Here is a 21584-nt window from a genome sequence, read left to right as displayed (position 1 = left end):
ATTCCCCTATCTTTAATAATCTGTGTTAAGTGTGAGGTTAATTTTAAGTGTTGAAGTACTTTTCTGTGTAGTTTTTGAAATACTTTCTCTAGCTTTTGTAAGTTGCATTTTTTAGTTTTTCTCAGATTGCTAAAATAATCCATCTGATATCCTTAGTGTATAAAAACTAAACTGTTCTCTTTTATATTCAGGGTTGTCTTAATTGTTTCAAGGAATCTTTCTCAAAGGCTGAAAAACTTAATATCAAACCTATAAATAAAATTGTCTTTACAAAAAATTCTTAAAAGATTTTAAGAAAACCAAAATTCTAAATTCTTAAAATTTGCTAATTCTTAGAAGAGCTTTATGCAAAGGAGGCCAGAGGCTTTTCTGGCAACTGAATACATTTTGAAATACCATGTGAAGAATGTTGGGCATAAAAATTTTAAAAAGAACCTTAAAACTTTATTTATATTTATTTATTTATTTATTTATTTATTTTAGAACCTTAAAACTTTAAAAAGATATATCAACTTAAAGAACACAGAGAAACTTGGTAACAACTGTTAGGGACAAAGGTAATATTTACATTATAAAATTTGTTGAAGTGAGAATTAAATCACTTGTGTCTATGAGAATATCACACATCCATTTCAAAGTATAACCCAAATTATATATTGTCCTGCAATGATGGACTTGCACTATAAATTTGTACAGATTTTTAGTTTATATATACTTACTATTTCTTTTTTTAAAAAAGATTTTATCTATTCATTCATTTGAGAGAGAGAGAGAGAGAGAGAGCACGAGCCTAGGGGTAGGGCAGAGGAGAGGGAGAAGCAGACTCCTTGTTGAGTGGGGAGCCCCGTGTAGGCCTTGATCCCAGGGCCCTGAGATCACAACCTGAACCAAAGGCAGATGCTTAACCATCTGAGCCACCCAGGCACCCCAATTTCTATATACTTTAAGTAGTAATATTGAAATTATTTGTAAATATTTGTTGTCAGAATTAAATGTCTGGGTTTATTAAAATATCAAAGTGTTTTTTAGGTCTCTTATCAGTGTACGAATAGGAGGCAGTCACAGGTGACTATATAAGGGGATTCAAATATAGAGGAAGGAAAATAAAAATTAAAATATAGAAGAAGGCTAGAGAGACATTTACTGAATCTCTATGATTGTAGGTGAAATTTACATAATTGTTGGTTACCTAACATTTTTGTTACTGCTGTTGTTCTTGCTCTCCTGTCCCAATTACAATTATCTGTATACTCTTCTCCACATTGATAGATTAACTAAACTAAGCTCTTATATGTTACATACTGTGGCCACAGTAGGTACTCAGTAAGTGTTTAACTTACTAAGTGTATAAGAATTGTTTATATAAAACAACAATTTCTTTTCAGCATTCTGAGTTTTTAACTGTGATTTTCTGACCATGCTGCTGTTTGTCTTTGTTCGCTATCACATATAATCTGATTTCTGCAATACAGTCTCCTTGTTTTTGTAAGTAGCTAGTTCTGGTTGGTGCTTTACTTCGGAGGCCCACTTTTCCAGTTATACTCATTTGCCTTGGGCTATTCTTAATTCTCTTGCACTAAGGATAAATCAGTCACAGGTCAGATTTGGCCGGTCTTACTACTATTCTTCCTTGTTCTATAGATCTCAAATTGTAGGTTAGGACTCTGTTATTTCAACTGATCTTTGGGATACGAACCTTTGTGGGGAGTATCTATTCTGGGCTGCCAAATGAGTTGTTAGCTTGGAGAATGTCATCTCATTACTCTTATTAGGAAACAACCATTTTTGAAACACTATGCTTAGTCTCAGATTGTATATTATTTTTATTTACTCAAATAACGTTGTTAGGACATATGCTACTTTTTAGGGATAATAATGTGAATAATAGGGGTGCCCGGGTGGCTCAGTGGTTGGGTGTCTGCCTTTGGCCCACGGCGTGATCCCAGAGTCCTGGGATCGAGTCCCACATCGGGCTCCCTGCGTGGAGCCAGCTTCTCCCTCTGCCTGTGTCTTTGCCTCTCTCTCTGTGTCTTTCATGATTAAATAAATGAATAAAATCTTTAAAAAGAATGTGAATAATATATGGTTTCTGCTGTCAAGGTACTTATAGTCAAGTGAGAAAATGAGAGGCGTAAAGGTATTTAAGTACTAGAAGGCCTATGATAGAGTATGTACCAAAAAAGAGAATGGTTGTTTACACTATTTACTCAGTCTAGGATTGTGAGGACAACTCACTATTAGAAGATATAATAATGTAGCTGACTACATTAACATAATTAAAGAAGAAGAATCAGATGGAAATAGATGTAGAAAAACAAGTACAATTCAGCACCCATTCAGATACTGAGTAAAGAGTAGAAGGGAACTTTAACCCGAAGGAAGGTATATATAGGAAAATTACAGCAAACGTTATACGTTAATGGTGAAACATTAAAATCTGTTTTACTAAATTTGAGGAGATAAGGAGATAAGGCTCTTACCTTCATTATATGTTGATTCAGTAAGTAAAGAAATAGAAATTAAGTGTCAGATGGGAGAAGAGGAAATAACTGTTATTTGCTGATGCTAAAAAAATGTTTTATACTAGAAAGCCCAAGAAAATGAACTGAATAAACTAAACTTTGAAAGGTGGTTAATCAGAAGTGTAATATATAAAAGCTGCAGTTTTCCTATTATTTTTATTATTTTTAAAGATTTTATTTATTTTTTCATGAGAGACACATAGAGAAAGAGACAGAGGCAGGGACACAGGCAGAGGGAAAAGCAGGCTCCATGCAGGGAGCCCAACATGGGACTCGATCCCAGGACTCCAGGATCATGCTCTGGGCCAAAGGCAGGCGCTAAACCATTGAGCCACCCCAGGATCCCCCAGTTTTTCCTACTATATACTAGCAATGACCAAATACGCAATATAGTAGAAAAAATCATTTCACAAACAAAAGCCTAATAAGAAAAAAAAAAAACTTACTTAAGTGTGTATGAGATCTGTGTGGGAATATTTTAACAATTTTACTGATGTAAATGTCAGTGTTTTCAAATTATTATTGTTAATAAGATCCTAATAATTCTTGACAAGGTTTTTCCTAGAACCTTTTAAATATCCTAAAATTCAGAGAAAAGAGCAGCATATATGACTAATCAGGACAATTTAGAAAACAAAAGAGAGGGGCTTGCTTTAATAGAATCAAGATAATAAAACTAGGGATATTGGAAAGGTTTTTAAGACAGAAATAGACAAATGGGCTAAGGGAACACAGCAGACTCCACAAGTAGGCTCATACTTATATGGGAATCTAATATATCATAGAGATCAGTAGGAAATAAACTCTTTAGTAATTGGTGTTGGGATAATTGATTATCAGTATTGAAAAAACTACAAATTATATTCAAAACAACCTCCAAAGGCACCAACAGACAACCTATGAGAATAGGAAAATTTAGTAAGGTTTCTAAAGGTAAAAGCAATACACAGAAATTGATAGCATTCATATATCAGTAATAACTATTAGCACATATATTTTAAAAGTATTACATTCTAACAGCAAAAATGAGGAGGTACTTAAGCACATAGTAATAAAAATTCTTCTTAGAGAAAATTATAAATTGGTTTTGAAGAACTCAATGATGGATCTGACTCCAAAAGCACAGGATAAAAGCAAAATTAGACAAAGGGGATTGCATTAAACTAAAAACTTATGCAAAATACAAGAAACAATCAACAAAATGAAAAGGCAATCTACACTAGTTATCAAAAATAATTATAATAATAGACTATGATCCATTGAATATTACAGGGAATCATTAGTATGTATTGATATAAATAAATTGATGATCAGATTATTGACATAATTACAAAGTATGTCTTCACAAAAAACTTAATAATTACAAAAGAAAAATAATTATCATGGAGAAAACTGGCAGTTACCAGTTTAATCAAGTGATAAAAGAGAATGTTATCAGTAATGAGACAAATTGAAATCATGCACCATCTCTTAGGATACGTTGAGAAAAGCCACATCTTTTCTGTGTTTTTGCTTTCAAATATATATAACCTGAACTTAATTATAAATCAGACACAGTCTAATGAGGTAAACCCAATTGAAGGACATTCTATGAATAACTGGCTTTAACCTTTTAAAGTGCCTAGGTCATGAAATTCAAGGAAAGACAGAAACTCTTCCAAGCTGAAAGAAACTAAAGATGGAAGTTCAGACTACTGAATGAGAAGTGTGATTCTGAATTAGATCTTTTTCATAGAAAGGATACACCCATTCATTATTTGGAAATAACAAACTTGGATGAATTCTAAAGATGGGATGATAGCAAGATATTAATTTCCTGATTTTGACAATTATACATGTTTTTAGAAAATAAACACTAAAATACTTGGAGATTGTTGAATGTTGGGTCAGCAACTTATTTTCAAGAGGTTTGGGAAAAAGACTACTTGGCCACACAACTTTTCTGTAAGTTTGATACTGCCCCATAAATTACTTAGACTCCATTCTTTTCAGGTTTTAAATTTTTTTCCTCTGCTTTGGATTTTTTTTTATTCCTGTCTACTATTAAGAACATGCAATGTGGGACACCTGGTAGCTCAGTGATTAATCGTCTGCCTTTGGCCCAGGGCATGATCCTGGAGACCCAGGATCGAGTCCCACATCGGGCTCCCTGGGTGGAGCCTGCTTCTCCCTCTGCCCATGTCTCTGCTTTTCTCTCTGTGTCTCATGAATAAATAAATAAAATCTTAAAAAAAAAAAAAGAACATGCAGTGAATTTATCATTTCAGATAGGTATTTTTTAGCTTTAGAAGTTTCATTTGGGATTTTTCTTTAAGTTTCCATTTCTCTCCACATAATGTTTGTGTTTTCTTTTTTAAGTCCTTTTACAGTTGACCCTTGAATAACACAGGTTTGAACTGCGTGGGTCCACATATACACAGATGTTTTTAATAAATACAGTACAGTACTATAAATGTATTTTATAATTTTCTTAATTTTTTTCTCGAGTTTGTTATAAGGATACAGTATATGTACATATACAAAATATATGTCAGTTGACTGCTTATGTTATTGACAAGGTTCTGAGAAACAGGCTATTAGTAGTTAAGTTTGGGGGAAAATCAAAACTTATATGTGGATTTTTGGCTGTGCAAGGGGTCAGCACCTCTAATTCCACTTCATCTAAGGGTCTTCTGCATTTATAATGGTTTTTTAAAAATCCTTGTCTTCTCTGTGTATAATCTCTTCTATTTCTGGGTCTGTTTCTATTGACTGTTTTTCTTTCCTGGTCATGAGTCACTTATTTTCCTTCTTTGCATGTCTAGTAATTTTTTTTATTGTATAGTACACATTTTGGTTATTACATTGTGGAGTGTCTAGATCCCTCCTCCTTTAAGAAGTGATGAATTTTGTTTTGGCATGTTGTCAAGTTGCTTGTAATTAGCTTGATCTTTTCAAGGCTTATTTTTATAAGCTTTGTTGGGAAGGTTCTGGAATAGTTTTTACTCAACTGCTCTATTATTCTTACTTCTAAGATATTTTTCTGAGGTCTCTCTGCTAAATGCTCTGGGTGTTTATCAAGGTCTCTTTTACTCCAGCCAGTCAGAACTCGAATTTCTCTATTTTGTGAGCTTTGGTTGTTATTTAGCTTACAGCATTCCTGTAGTTATCCTCTACTCAGCCTTGTGGATTTAGGGTACACATGCACAACTTAGTATTTAGCCAAAATCTTAAGGGCATATATTTGGAGCTCTCTTATATGTTAGGATAGTTCTCTTGTCTCTGTATTCTTTTCTGAAAATTTTAGTTACTTCAGTTTCCTTGAACTCTAAGTTTTGGGTCCTTAGGTTCAGTGAGACTTGGGCTATCCCTCCCAATACCTCATTCTGGAAAGTGCCTCACTGCTTCACTAAAGAGAATCTTGCTAGTATTGCATACCTGCTGTCCAAAGTCTGAAACAATTATTTCATTTTCTGTCCAGTTTTCTAGCTGTTTATAGCAAGAAGGCAAGTTTGGTACTAGCTGTTCCATCCTATTTGATATTTCAGCTTACTTTGGTTGTATTATTTTCTCATCTAATGTTGTGAGCAATCTCACTGTACATGGTTCAACTGATCTGTTGTTGGGGATTGATTGTGTTAGTTTGGTCACATGACAAAAGATCAAAATGTTGGGAGTGTTGCCAAGAGAATACTTGAGGTAAAACGATAATTCTCAGTGAAACAATAATTCTCAGAGTATGGTTTGAGGATCCTCTCAGGGGTGCCAAAGGATCTTTCTACTTCAAAGTACATATCTGAGTAAGGCTAAATTTCCTTCATGTACATGAACCAATATACCACAAACAATAGATAGATGAATTCAGAAATAAAGTCAGGCAACCCTGTTTTTCAAGTTTAAATTAGAAATTAAAGAGATGTGTCAAAATAGTGCTATTCTTCTCACTAACTTTTTTGCTTTGATATGTTTAAGCATGTAATTTATTATTTTAAAAATAAGTTAACAACTAAATCCCTGTGAAGCCTTCTCGGTATTAATTTCTATTACAGAAAATATAGCCCGCAAAAACAAAAGTTGTTTGGAGCCTAAAAGTTTGAGAATTATTAAAATAAAGCACCAATAAAGTCTAATCTGTCTGGGGAAGGAACTGAAGGTGTTAGGAGTGTAATGAACTGGGTAAAAAAGGGAAGGATTAAGAAATGAGAGATTCGGGAACCCTGGGTGGCGCAGCAGTTTAGCGCCTGCCTTTGGCCCAGGGCGCGATCCTGGAGACCCGGGATCGAATCCCATGTCGGGCTCCCGGTGCATGGAGCCTGCTTCTCCCTCTGCCTCTCTCTCTCTCTCTCTCTCTCTCTCTCTCTCTGTGACTATCATAAATAAATAAAAAAATTAAAAAATAAAAAAAAAAAGAAATGAGAGATTCTATTCACTTCCTCTTTTGTATAGTTATCAATTTCTTTACTTTTCTGCATTCTTGTGTGTAGGTATGGCAGTTAAAGTTATAATCATAGGACAGTACTCTGTCCCAACAACTGCATAGGTTCCTGCTTTATGATATGTGTTCAGCCCTTGCATAGGAAATCCTGATTTAATGTCTACTGTTTCAACTGAAACAGTAGATTAAGAAACAGACATTTGTTAATTGCTCTTTCTCTAGCCTGGCCTCTTTGCCCTAATGAGGAGCTAGCTCATACCTGCTTGTGTTCTAGCATCAACTTCCCTTCTGTTCTAGTGTCACCACTTGTACTTGAATTTCCTATTCTTCTTAAAACGAACAAGTTAAAAAAAAAAAAAACATTATTTGTCTCTGTCTTGCTTATTATCAAATGCCTTCAATGTCCATTTGTATGTTGCAAATGGCAGGATTTCCTTTCTCAAGGCTGAATAATAATTCTAATATATACATATAAGGTGTGTGTATCTCACATCTTCTTTGTGCATTTATCTGTTGATGGACAGTTATGTTGTTTCCCTGTATTGGCTATTATAAATAATACTGCAGTGAACATGCAGATATCTTTTCAAGATTCGATTTTCATTTCCTTTGGCTTATATATTGAAAAATGGGGTTGCTTGCTAAATCATACAGTAGTTCTATTTTTAATTTTTTGATGAACCTCCACAGTGGATGCAACAATTTATATTCTTAACAACAGTGCACAAAGAGTTCCCTATTCTCCAGATCCTTGTTAACAATTGTTATATCTTATGTTTTTGAGGTAGCTCTTTTAACAGATGTAAAGTGGTACTTCATTATGCTTTTGATTTGTGTTTTTTTGATTAATTATATTGAGTACCTTTTCATGTACTTATTGGCCATTTGTAGGTCTTTTTTAGAAAAATGTCTGTTCAGTTTCTCTACCCATTTTAAAATCAGACTGTTTGCTGTTGAGGTTTTTTTAAAAAATATACTTTGGATATTAACCTCTTATCAGTTATATGATTTGCAGATATTTTCTCCTATTTCATAGGCTGCCTTTTCATTTTGTTGATGGTTTCCTTTGTTGTGCAGAAGCTTTTTAGTTTTATGTAGTCACACCTCTTTATTTTTGTTTGTATTGCCTTTGCTTTTGGTGTTAATTGAATTTCTCATTCTAAACCATGGTCTATTTTTCCTCCGTTTCTGCTACCTCAGAATCATTCAACCATTTGTTTTCATTGAATCTAAAGTTTACGCAAGATTAAAGATTAAACCTGTGTCATAACTACATTGTTTAATTTTTTCAGGACAGTGCCTGCTCAAATATTCAGTGAGGAGATACAGCATTTCTTGGTTATTAGTTCATATTTTATATTCTTGACTTAAATAGATTTATTTTGGGTGATGGAAATACATATATTTAAGGGAAAGAAGAGGTTAATCATCCCAGGAAGATGGAGAAACAAATTGAGAATGAAGGACAACATCTGACTTACGCTTCAAATTTCTTTTACCATTGCCTTAGAAATATCAAATGCATTTATATTAATTAGAAACACAGAACACATGTCAAAAAAACCTGTCCTTTTGGATCATCTCTTAATACATATAGATATATAATTTTTTTAAAGAAAAAATTCATTCTGTGGTTATTTTCAGTCATCTGTAGGATAATAGGTATATTACGATATAATTTTAGACTAAAGCATCTGTTCTTAATTTCTTACAGTAATCCTAAATCGGAGAGTCAGAGAGTAAATAAAAAAGTCAACAATGATGCCTCACTTAGAATTCATAATCTTTCCATTTTGGTGAGACAGATAAAATTTTATTACCAGGTAAGTGGTCCTTTTTTTTATTTAGTATTTTAATAAATGCTTGTGTAACCACATTTTTGTGTAATAACAAAAGGTGAGTATCATTCACCTAACATATACTAAATGCTTATTACCTGCCAGATACTGGTTTATTTGCTGAAGATAGAGCAGTATTGACATAATTTATTACTTATGCAGTATTAAAGATACAAATAAGCACTTCATAATTATCTAATTTTAAAAATAATTATTGTATTTTATAAATTTTTAAAACCAGTTCCTAGTTTCTGAGAGCTTCAATACTGCAACACTTTAAGCTACTTGAATTATGCCTTTGAAAAGTGTATTTTTATTGTCCTTTTTAAAACTAAAATTGGATCATATTTCAGAGTTTAAATATGATCATTCTTCAGGCTATTGTATAATATACCTTTAAGAATTGCTGTAAGCTACATCACACAAATTTTGGTATGTTGTATTTTTAAAAATATTTATTTTTATGCATTTTCTCATTTTATTGTGGTTTCTTATTCTACTTTAGAAGCATGTCTTTAGATTTCTGAACTTATTTTTCAAGAATGTTCTTTGTTTTTTTGATTAAAGAATATAGTTTCTATGATACTGATTCTTTGACATTTGTTAATAGTTACTTGGCTTGTCCCATTATGTTGTTAGTTTTTATTAAAATTTCTTGTAAATTTCAGAAAGATAGGTACTGTCCAGTTCTTTGAGTGCAGGGTCAGAGCAAGCTTGTTTGTTAATTGCGTTTTTCAGCCTTTTATGGCCTGTTCAATTTTGTCTCTCGATCTGTCAGTTATTGAGAAAGATAAGTTGGAGTCTCCCATTATGATGATAGATTTGTCAAGTTTGCCTTTATCCACTTGAAAGCTATGTGATTGAATGCAAATGAGTTAAATTTTTGAATTATTATGGAGAATTATACTGTTTGCAAGTAATTGTTCCCACGTATTTTTTTTCTACTGATTTAAATGTTTTCCATCCTCTGTTTTTTTAAAGGCTACTCTCTATACATTCCATTTTTACCCTAGCAAAGGCCAAAATTAATATCTTTAATCTTTTATGAAATAGTGCTATTGATGAAGTTTTGGAGTATAGGTGAGGTCTGGAGCCAACGACCAAGAAGGAATTCTTGACACGTCTTTGGTGCAAAATGGTGGTTTTATTAAACGACAGAATCTATGGGCAGGAAGACTTGCTGCCCCAGGCCTGTGAGGGGTGGCTGATTATATACCTGGGAGTTGGAAGGGGTTTGGGGATAGTGTACTCTCTAAGGAATTTTGGAAGCAAGATTTCCAAGACCTTGAGTGGACTAGCTATTATTGGGAAAAGGTCACTTATTATAGACTAATAAAACCGAAGTCATGAGACCCTTCAGATGTATATCAGTGGACCATGTGCTTGGGGGATGATTGCCAACATGTATCTTGGGGGGTAGAGATAAAGGACATTTCTAAAGGAATTTTTATATGTTAAAGTAGACTTACAGGATCCTGGGGATCAGGCTAAGATTGCCTTCTGCCCTTAGCAAAGTAGGAACATTGAGGCAGTTGAGTCTGTAGAGGAATGTCACTCTCCCTGTTTCAAGGACTTGTCAATGTACTTTGTCCTCAGCTAGTCTTCTGTTCCCTCATCACTGTGATCTTAGAATATTTTAACTCCAGTCATTCCAATGATGACTTTTAAGCTGTTCTTGTCTTGTATTTTAGTTCTTTTTTTAAAAAAAACCATAGATTAGATATGGTAAATACTGTTAAATAAATAGAATCAATATCCTTTTAGATCAAGCTATGTGTTTTCCTTTTTTTTTTTTATTCCCTCTCATGGGATTTTCTTTTTTATATCAGAACTGTCTCTGGTATTATTTTCTTACTGAAATATACCCTTTAAATGTTTATTTAGAGAGGACTTATTAATGATGAAGTTTCTCAATGTTTATTTGTCTGAGAATGCCTTTATTTTACCCTTGTTCCTGAAAGATAGTTTTATTGGGTATGCAGATCTTTGTTAACAATTACTTTTCTCTCAGTGTTTTACAGATTTTATTCTTCTATCTCAGGATTCCTTTTTGTTCTGGAGAAAGCTATCAGTCTAATTTTTGTTCTTAGGTTAAACTATCTTTTTTCTCTGTTGTCTGCTAATATTCTCTTCTAAACTCTCTTTCCTGTTAGTCTCATATCCTTTTTTGCCTCTCATATGTGTCAGATCTTCTGTTTAACCCACTGTTTAACTTTTGACTCAGTAATTCTTTCTTTCCTTTGGAGAAGTTCTGTTTAATTCTTTTTCTCTTTGCTTTTCTATTTTGTTTATTAATCATGCTTTTATTTCTTCAGAAATTAAATTTTTATTCTATTTTAGATTTTATGCCTGATAATTCCAAAATCTGAAGTCAGATCTGTGGGTATCTGAATATACCTTTTGTTTTCAGCTTGCTATTTCTCATGGTAGTGGTGGCAGCAGTGGCAGTAAGGTGTGGGTGTATATTAATTGTGACTTTGTTTTGAGTGGGAGGGAATTTATTTGTGAGAATACTTTTGTGTCTGGGCCAAGGATATATTGCTCCAGAGAGGATTTGTTTCATTTGTGCAACTAGCCCAGAACCACTTTAATTTATTTTAAGTAGCACTATAATATTTAGAAGCAATACTTGTATACGATAGAAAACTAGAAAAAATTGAGAAAATGCAAACATAATTTCAGTGCCTAGAGATTACCACTATTAGCATCTGAATGTATGTATTTCTGGAAGCCTTTTTCTGCATTTGTGTATATGCAAATTATGTGTTTATGTGTTTGCATTTTTTTTTTTAAAGCTAGTACTACATTATTGCAAATCGTTAGGGAAATAACCCTCCTCAGCCTCTACCAAAGGCCAAGAAAAACAGCTTTCTTGTCTTCCTTTGAATGGTTCAGTTTTTTTTCCTGTTTTGTCTTTTAACTGAAGATTATATTTTTATTTATTTAATTTATTTAATTTTTTTTAAGATTTTATTTATTTATTCATGAAAGAGAGAGAGAGAGGCAGACATAGGCAGAGGGAGAAGCAGGCTCCATGCAGGGAGCCCGATGTGGGACTCGATCCCGGGACTCCAGGATCACGCCATGGGCTGAACCCAGGGATTGATTGATTGATTATTTGTTTGTTTGTTTGTTTATTGTTCAGTCATTTGAAGAGAATTTTTAAAAACTTTACAGCATTGGACGCTTGGGTGGCTCAGCGGTTTAGCGCCACCTTCAGCCCAAGGCGTGATCCTGGAGACCCGAGATCAAGTCCCACATCGGGCTCCCTGCATGGAGCCTGCTTCTCCCTCTGCCTGTGTCTCTGGCTCTCTCTATGTGTCTCTCATGAATAAATAAATAAAATATATATAAAAAAAAAACCTTTACAGCACTTTTGGATTCCTTCCTTCCTTTCTAATATCTAGTACTCCTTGTTGCCAGAAGTAAGTCTGTGCTAGGTTTTTTTTTTTTTTTAATTAATTTATTTATTTATGATAGACATAGAGAAAGAGAGAGGCAGAGACAAAGGAGGAGGGAGAAGCAGGCTCCATGCCAGGAGCCTGACATGGGACTCGATCCTGGGACTCCAGGATTGCGCCCTGGGCCAAAGGCAGGCATCAAACCGCTGAGCCACCCAGGGATCCCCCTGTGCTAGGTTTTTAATAAACTTTTTGTATTACTTGCCAATATTCCAGCTGTCATTTTCCTCAAGTTGACTTGAATAAATAAGACATCTATTTGTTTTTTAATATTGTTTCATATCAGTATTTTTAGATTTGAAACAAGTAAATTAAGTGATACAGTGACTTATTTTGACAGTCATCAATTTCATTCTTGTTAAAACCAGGCCAGATTTTTAATTTTATATTATCTTTAGGGAGATGGAAGTTTGCCTTGAAAATTTCAGTGAGATTCCTTGGAAGGCAAAGGAATTTCTGCATCAGAATTTTTTTTTAAAGATTTATTTATTTATTTATTCATGATAGAGAGAGAGAGGCAGAGACACAGGAGGAGGAAGAAGCAGGCTCCATGCTGGGAGCCCGATGCGGGACTCGATCCCAGGACTCCAGGATCGTGCCCTGGGCCAAAGGCAGGCGCTAAACCGCTGAGCCACCCAGGGATCCCCCTGCATCAGAATCTTAAGTCAGTTGTCAGTGCAACTTAATTCTGTATTGTATACTATTGCTTTTGGGGTTTTATAAAACAGTTATATTGAAATCTAGTTCATGTACTATACAGTTAACCCATTTAAAATGTCCAGTTCAATGGTTTTCAGTACATTTAGAGTGTTGTACATCAGTCAACCAATTTTAGAATAATTTTGTCACTCCAAAAAGAACCCTGTGTCTATAAGCAGTTACTCCTATTTTCTCTATCCTGCGCGCACACATACCACCACCACAATTCCACTACCCCAGTGTTAGGCAACTGCAAAAACCTATTTTTGCCCCTAAAGATTTGCCTATTCTGGGAATTTCATAAAAATGGAATTATATACTACTGGTCTTTTGTTACTGACTTCTTTTACCTAGCAGAATGATTTCAAGGTTTATTCATGTTGTGATATGTAGTAGTATTTCTTTTTTATTCAGCTTCTGTTGTCTTTTTGTCTTCCTCCTGCCTAAAGCCAGGTGTTGAAATTACCTTTTATTAATCATGTTAATGTAATGATATCATCATCAAGAAATTTGGGGAAGAGCAAATTGTGAAATCCATCAGTTCAACAGTTTAGATAAATGGTTCTTAATGAAGGGTGCTTTTATCCCCTCAGCAACATTTGTCAGTGATTAGAGACCTTTTTGGTTGTCACACAAAGGAATACTACTGCTATTTGGTGGGTAGAAGCCAGGAATGCAGCTAACTATCCTGTGATCCACAGCACGGTTTCCTAAAACTAAGAATTATCCAGCCTAAAATGTTAATAGTGTCAAATTTGAGAAGTCCAAATATTTATAATGCCAAGTGATTTTATTATTAACATTTTGACTTGTCTTGAATTGTCACCATTTTTTCAGACACATCTGTAAATATTTCATTAACATTTGCTGGGTGACCAGTTATATATACCCTTTTGTTTTTATTAATCCGAGTTTGAATATAATGGACTAATTAGGGCTAGAAGTGATAGACTGTTTCAGGTACATATAAAACACAAAACATTCTGAAGGTTGAAATTCTTGTATCATTCCCCTGTGTTTTTCCTTTAGAATCAGTTTATTAAACCATTTATGCCATCAACCCAGTGTTTTGTATCCTTAGATAAGATGTTTCTAAGACACTTTTAAAGTATCTTCAGGAATAGACCAGCTGCCTTATTTACATAATTAATTGATTTACTAAATTTTTTCCCTCATGTATGTAACCAAGACACACATGGCCTGTTTAATATAAGACAGATTTCTAAGTTAAAGTCTCCATCAGTGCAGTTCTTGTCACCTGTTAAGTTACCTATCTTTTTTATTCCCTCTGCCTGCCACTTCCCCTGCTTGTGCTCTCCTTCTCTATCAAATAAATAAATGAAGTCTTAAAAAAAATAATAAGCTGAATCATTCGAGGCTCAGAAATAAAAGAACACTTTACTATTAAAATTTTTAAATTTATTAGGAAACTTTTGCATGGTTGATGTCATAAGTATAAAAAACAAAATGGTCTGGTACCATTAATCTAGTTGCCAGAAAAAGCTGGTAGTTTTTAAGGTTTTGTTTAGCCTCTGTTATAACAAGCAATATTTGGACTATTAACAAAACTTAGGAGCCAAGGAAACGAGACCTTTGTTTTATACGACACATACTTTATATTTCATCACGTTTTTGACACTTTGGTCAGATGCTCTTTTTAATGCCATTCATTTCCTTTTTTTTTCTGTAAACTATTAAAATACAGTAAAATAAATCTTAATTTCTTTCTTTTCTTTTTCTTTCTTTCTTTCTTTCTTCTTTCTTTCTTTCTTTCTTTCTTTCTTTCTTTCTTTCTTTCTTTCTTTCTTTCTTTCTTTCTTTCTTTCTTCAGAAAGGGAGGGTGGGCTGAAGGAAAGGGGGAGAGAGAATCTTGAGCAGACTCCATGCCCAACACAGAGCCCCATGTGGGGCTCAATCTCATAACTCTGAGATCATGACCTGATCCGAAATCAAGAGTTGGACACTTAACCACTGAGCCACCCAGGTGCCCCTTAATGTTTTTCACTAATAACACAGATAAAAGGACAAATACAAATACTATGATAAATATAATTGTTTGAATTTTTAAAATAGATTGGAAGAGACTCTTATATTTTAGAAATCTTTGAAACTTATATTTAGTACTGTAATAATGTGCATTTTGCTCAGCGTGTGTGTGACTCAGAAAAGGAAGATGAGCCCAGCCCTTTGCTAGAAGTGTTTAACTACTTACTATGAATGTAGTTTATGGATAACTTATAGGAAGAAGGAGAAGCCTAGTTTAAGTTATCTTTAAAGAATAACTAAATACTGTCTGTGACTGGCAGAAATGTGTGAAATAGTCTTTCTTACAGTGCTTTAAGCAACTGAACTTTAATTCACAGAAACTTGTATATCAGGAAAAAAACCCTTTTTAGATGGTCAACTAAAAATAATAAACCATTTTTTATAGAAAAGTTGTAGGTCAAAAAAAGTAATGGGAATAAAACTACTTGTATCTATCAGAGCACTTTTCAATTAACATAATTTCTGCCAGTTGTTTTCTGTTTTGTCTTTTTCTTTTTTAAATATTGCTGTTCTCCAGATCGTTCTAGATGGTTTTCATATGAGGATAGAATTTCTCCCTGTTCTGTGAAAATTTGCTTAAATGGTCCTGAAAATTCTCAAATTCTTTGTATTTGAATACTTGAATACCTTCTTATCTCTACCTCCAGTAATCCTTTTCATTCCCTGCTTTGTTATTTTTATCCTTAGCGCTTACTATCAAAACCATTTTACTTATTTTCTGTTTACTCTACTAAAATGTACATTCCACAAGAGCACAGATTTTTGTTTGTTCATTACTGTATTTCCAATGTCTACTACAGTGTCTGGCAGATAATAAACACAGAAAATAGTTGTTGAATAAGTAACTGCCCTGATTTCCTCATAACTTTCTCAGCTCTTCAGTTGTATTGCTAAAATTCCTTCTCCATACTCCTTTTTAATATTTTTTAATCACGTTTCTAACAAAGTAAAGTATCTTCACTAGTTCATATACATGTGTGTTATCATCCGTAACCCTTCAATTAATTTATTCCTCCTACTTAAAATCATATTTATCCTGGGCTCATTTGTGTATCATTTTTCCATTGCGTTAGCACCTTAATGATGAGCACCTTTAGAACTAAGTGAAGTCTGGAAAGTCTAGGGTATATAATAGAGCTTTAACAGTAGCAGTCAGGTGTTTTTAGCCTCTGATATCTTTTATGTGTCCTCTCTGTTTTTCAATGTTACTTGTAAGATTAGAATAGGGAAATAGGAATTTCTACAAAAATGTAGCTATAATCCTCTGAAGAACTTATAGAACCAGATAGAGGTTTTAGAATAATTTGAGTTTTAAAAAATTTGTATAGTTTTTACCTGACTTACCTAATATTAGTACTTTCAGAAATAACAAAATTAGTATTTGAAAGTAAAGTAAAAGTAGAGTAGAAAAGTAGACTTTCTCACATTAACTAATATTTTATAATGTTTATCACTTTAAAAACTTTATACTTTTATTTCCTACCTTTCCCAACAAAAGTCACATACATGGTAAGTCATGGAACTTTCATTTAAGCCTAGGCTTTTGGACTCTACTCCATCAGAGTATGCTATGCTGGGTATAAGATTCTACTATACTAAAGTACATTTTTAGATACATGGAAATAAGTTTGAATTTAGCAGTTTCCTGTAGAAGTTGTGTCACCCAAATATAATAGAATTTCATACTGTTAAAAGTGAAACACATGAGCTCATTGATGATACCATATGGTGAAAGAATCTTTGAGGTTGCTTTCATCTTTGTAAAGAGACTGGATTAGTATGAGGAATGGGGTAACAGAATAGAGAGAGAATGGGGAGCCAACTGAGGAAGAGGCTACAAGGGATGAGCTAGTACCATATATATTGAATATTACTGTTTGGCTGGACAGCTTTGTTATAACAGTGTACCAACATAGAATGTTATATGGCAAATCAATATAATAAATTGCCTTGAAAAGTTGATATTTTCTAGTATGATTTATCAGTTTTCACTCATGTTATCCCAAAATAAGAGGTGTAAAATGAGAATTAATCCTTTCTTGAAGTTGAAATAAAGCTTTTTTCTAATAATTGGGGAGCTCTTTAAATTCAATGCCTCTTTTTATGATACTGAATTTGAGTATTCTTTGTTCTGACTTAAACTGTCTCCACTAAATGGAAGAGACAAAATAGTGATTACTTTTATTATTTTATTACTTTTACTTTATTTTATCTCTTATTTATGATTTCTTTTACATATGTTCAAAACAGTCCTGATAATTCTGCTTCAAGTCAAGGAAACTAAAAATTAGAAGAATTAGAAATTTATTCCTTTAAGTCCATTGCTGTTACCTACTTAGCTCATAGCATGTTACATCTAGAGGTAACTTGCTTTGAACTGGAAAATTCATTTATTAAATAACCAGATTCGGCCTCAGTCTTTGGAGTAAGTGATTTTAGCAGTTTTTGATGCTTATTCTTAATATTGTTAATTATTTATCTAACCAGGTACACATACAGAGTATATGCTTTTTCTTTAAATATATGCATGTTTTTGGTAATAGTTTTTTAAAGGCATAGTAAATATAACACTGAAGAAAATGCTTTGAAAAATTCTTATATATGTCTACAAAGAATTAGAGATAAAAGGTTAATTCTAATGAGCCTCTAGTACATGTCACATACTGGCTATGGGAAAATGTTTATTTGGATCTAGAATTACACATCTGAAAGGACAATACAAGTTAACTTTTCATGGTATTTGCTCCTTCATCATAATATCAAGTAAAGAGTGATTCAGAGAGAATGAAGTACTTTTAAAAACTTATTCCTTGGTAACTAGTTATGTTTGAATATGTAGCGGAAGCCAAATTGTAAGGACATTCACAGTTATTTCTATAATCTTGCCAAGATTCAGTAATATCCCAGGGCACCTATCAGTCCTATAGCCTGATTCATCCCAGGTCCTTTGTAGCATGTCACTATTAGTAATGACAGATGCATTGTCTCCCTTCATTTCCTCAACAAGGGGGTAGAATAAATGGAAGATGCACAGTTGATTTTTACCTAAAATGAGTAATTTGAAAGCATTCAATTCTTTCTGAATCATCCTGTACTATCAGAATGTGAGTATATTCTTATCACTGAAAGTTTGACAAAAATCAAAGTAAACCTCTATTATAGATAGAGAAATAATGATTTACTGAGGAAGAGCTCACTTGCATGAAATGATCGTAAGATGCATTTTTAATGAAGTATTAATTCCCTTAAAGAGAAGTAACAAAAGATCAAAAAAAGTACACACACTTGATCTTTTATTGAGGAATGTTGTTTAAATATCTAACACCTAAAACTTACATTTCCAAATAAATACTGGACCTGTTCCACTTGGACACTTATTTTGTAGGTGGTATTTTTTTTTGAATATTTTACTTACTTATTTGAGAAAGAGTGAGTGAGAGAGAGAATGAGCAGGGGCAGAGGGAGAGGGAGAAGCAGACTCCTTGCTTAGTAGGGAGCCCCACAGGGCTCTCTATCCCAGGACCCTAGGATCCTGACCTGAGCCAAGGTTGATGCTTAACTGACAGAGCTACCCAGGTACCCCTATTTTGAAGGTATTAGATATGTTATTAAGCCTACCTGACATTATAATTTTTGTTACTTAATTCATTAACTTAAAGTTACAAAAAGTTTCAGACACTTCAGTGTCTTTTGAACAACTTGGATAACTTCTTTCACCTTTTTAAAACCTTTTTAATGGAAGTATAGCATATCTGCTATAGAGAAGGGCACAAATCATAAGTTATAGCTATTTGATAATTATCTAGTCAGCATTACCCATATAACAATCTTTGGGGTGTCTTTTTACAGGAGACTTTGCAGCAGTTGATCATGATGTCATTGCCAAATGTCTTAATCATTGGTAAAAATCCTTTTTCTGGTAAGTATTAAACTAATGTGATAGTAGCCTTAACTTTGTGTAATACTGTAATGCTGATCAAGATCTTATTTAAATGAACACAGTAGGTTTTTCATGACTCTAGGGAAAGTCAGAGGTGATACTCCATTTTGTAGAGAGAAAATAAACTCAGAATATTTATAATATGTAGATGGGATTAAGTACATTTTATGTTAAGTTCAGTGTTTTTTCAGCTCTGCCAAATTGTTACTTTTCTGTAATGATTTTTAGTGTCTCATCATAAACAAGTATAGAAGATAATGTGGGTACAAGATTCAGGGAACATAACCTTAGGAAAGAAGTGATTTTGAAGTAATTTCTAGGTTTATATTCATACATCTGCTATTTTTCATTGCTAGAGCAGTTCAAATCTAAGATTTTACTCATTGATGTTATCATTTATATTAAACTACTTCTAAATGGAAAGATGAGAAACAGCTTTTTTCGATCATTTAAATTATTTTCTTCAGAAATTTCTGCCTTTTGCCAGCTTTTAAATGTGACCTATTCAGAGTTTTAATTTTTAAACAATTGGAGAAATTAGTAGCTACTAACCAGTTCAACAGTGGACTTACTCTTTTAGGCTACCCATAACCCAAATCCAAGTGTATCTTCTCTAAACCCCACCCCCCATTCTCATTCAAAACAAACAAAAATAAACACTAAAATCAAACAACTGTTTTTCCTGAGGAAATTACCACTTAGATGAGGTGAATTAGGAGTTTAGATAGTCTTTAGAGGTATTCTGGGATATTTGATTTTACAAAGTAAAAAATGAAAAAAAAATTTTGTGTATAAAATGGAATTTTCAATTTCACATGCATTTAGTAATTACCTGCCAAATTATAGAGACCAGGAATATAAAGAAAATGGCCTGTACTCTGGAAGATCTTGTGCTTTGGTGAGAGATGCAGAGATGCCTGGGAAATTATGTAATAATTAATACAAAATAGAGCTATATAAAAGTACTAAGGCATATAAAATACACAGCCATCATTTATAAGGTTGGCAGGTTAGTGAGGGTTGGAGACCATTGGTAGGTAGTTTGGCCAGAGAAGACTACACCACAGTGTTAGTGAGCTGTACCTAGGATTGTGATTAGTAAGGCATTCACTAGAGGGATGAATATAGGAAAGAAAGAGAGTGACAGAAGTGAAGGCAGAGGAGTGCGGATGTACATATATTTGGGAAAGGTGATTAGCGTGTCTAAGAAAGTAGGTTGTTTCCTGGAGTATAGAGGGAGATGTTTGAAAAGAAGTTTAGGACTTGTCATAGACAAATTGCCCTGATGGTGAAATTCTGGACCAAAGAAGTGATTTTTTTTATTTTTGTCCCCTATATGTTTTGAGAAGATCTGAATTATTGAGTATTGTTTGACAGCAAATGTACTCTCCAGGTCTATTATAAATCATTAACTGTATCCAGCTTATTACATACATTCATTTTACCATCCTTGCTGTAACATTTAATTAAGCTTTTGATCCTCATGAGTATACACAGTGGAAACCCATTTAAATTTTATAGGTAGATAAATCATGAGATAGGTGTTTTAGAAAGAAAATGTTAGTAGGCCTAAATGAAACCAGACCTATTAGGAACCACTGGCCTGAATTTGTGACATGTCTCTATATCAGCAGTTCTTCATTTGGCATGTTGTAATCATTTATGGAAAACTAGTGCATTTATAGTTAGCATACTTTATTGTATAGAGTTTTGAAGCCCGTTTTGTCTATACTGCAGCCCTTCAAAATGAACATCCTTGCCCATTTCTTCTGCTATTACCACATTATGCACACAGAGCTGCTTTTTTGAATTCTGCACTATACTTGCATACTTATCCTTGGGTCAAGTTGTTGTGAATGTTACCTTTAGAAGGGATTCTACTAATGTAAGAGAGTTGAACTAAAGTAAAATGTAGTACTTAGCAATCGTTTTTATTTCAGAACAAGGCACAGAAGAAGTTAAAAAGTTGCTTTTACTTTTACTGGGTTGTGCCGTTCAGGTAAGTTAAAATATTTCTTCGTATTTTCATTTTAATAACTTCTTTATATGTTTTTTCAGGCTCTAGTTTCTAAAAGACTTAGAGATGGGCTATTGCTTTTCAAAGTCTCTGTTAGGAATTTTTAAATAACTATGACCTTCTAAGGAGATTTTGAAGGAAAATATTTATTCTGTGATTTTATTTCAAACTTGTATTATCAGATAGCTGTGTTACTTAAAAACTGTATTTGGGCAGCCCCGGTGGCTCAGAGGTTTAGCGCCGCCTTCAGCCCAGGGCCTGATCCTGGAGTCCTGGGATTGAGTCCTGCGTCGGGCGCCCTGCATGGAGTCTGCTTCTCCCTCTGCCTGTGTCTCTGCCTCTCTATCTCTTTCTGTGTGTCTCTCATGAATAAATAAATAGAATCTTAAAAAAAAAAAAAAAAGAAACACTATTTTTTTTTATTCTGAGGCTTATAATGGCCCTAAGTTTTTCAAATTTCCTTAAAGGGACTCTAAAAACTTCTCCTAAAACATCCTTATGATTCATGTGTGCATGTATGTATGTTACAAAAGAGGATTAACACCAGAGAGAGGCAGAAATTATGAAAAATGTTATTTAGGAGTTTAGATTATTATTGCCCTTTAGATGACTGATTATAATAATAGCTATGATTTATTAAATACCTG

At 33.5% G+C, this 21584-nt stretch overlaps 1 protein-coding gene across 10 annotated transcripts in view; it reads left to right on the top strand.

The window, feature by feature from the left end:
- Positions 1 to 21584, top strand: part of CCDC88A (coiled-coil domain containing 88A) — a 139636-nt gene that overhangs the window by 22115 nt on the left and 95937 nt on the right. For all 10 annotated transcript variants that reach the window (XM_038551291.1, XM_038551292.1, XM_038551293.1 and 7 more), the window contains exons 3-5: positions 8651 to 8759; positions 18830 to 18899; positions 20861 to 20919. In XM_038551291.1, coding sequence (XP_038407219.1) covers positions 8651 to 8759; positions 18830 to 18899; positions 20861 to 20919 — 238 coding nt within the window. The remainder of the gene's footprint in view (positions 1 to 8650; positions 8760 to 18829; positions 18900 to 20860; positions 20920 to 21584) is intronic.

The sequence above is a fragment of the Canis lupus genome, chromosome 10, assembly GCF_011100685.1.
Source record: "Canis lupus familiaris isolate Mischka breed German Shepherd chromosome 10, alternate assembly UU_Cfam_GSD_1.0, whole genome shotgun sequence".
Lineage (NCBI taxonomy): Eukaryota > Metazoa > Chordata > Mammalia > Carnivora > Canidae > Canis > Canis lupus.
The sequence above is the reverse complement of the archived record's forward strand: the minus strand, read 5'-3'. Positions and strand labels throughout refer to the sequence as shown.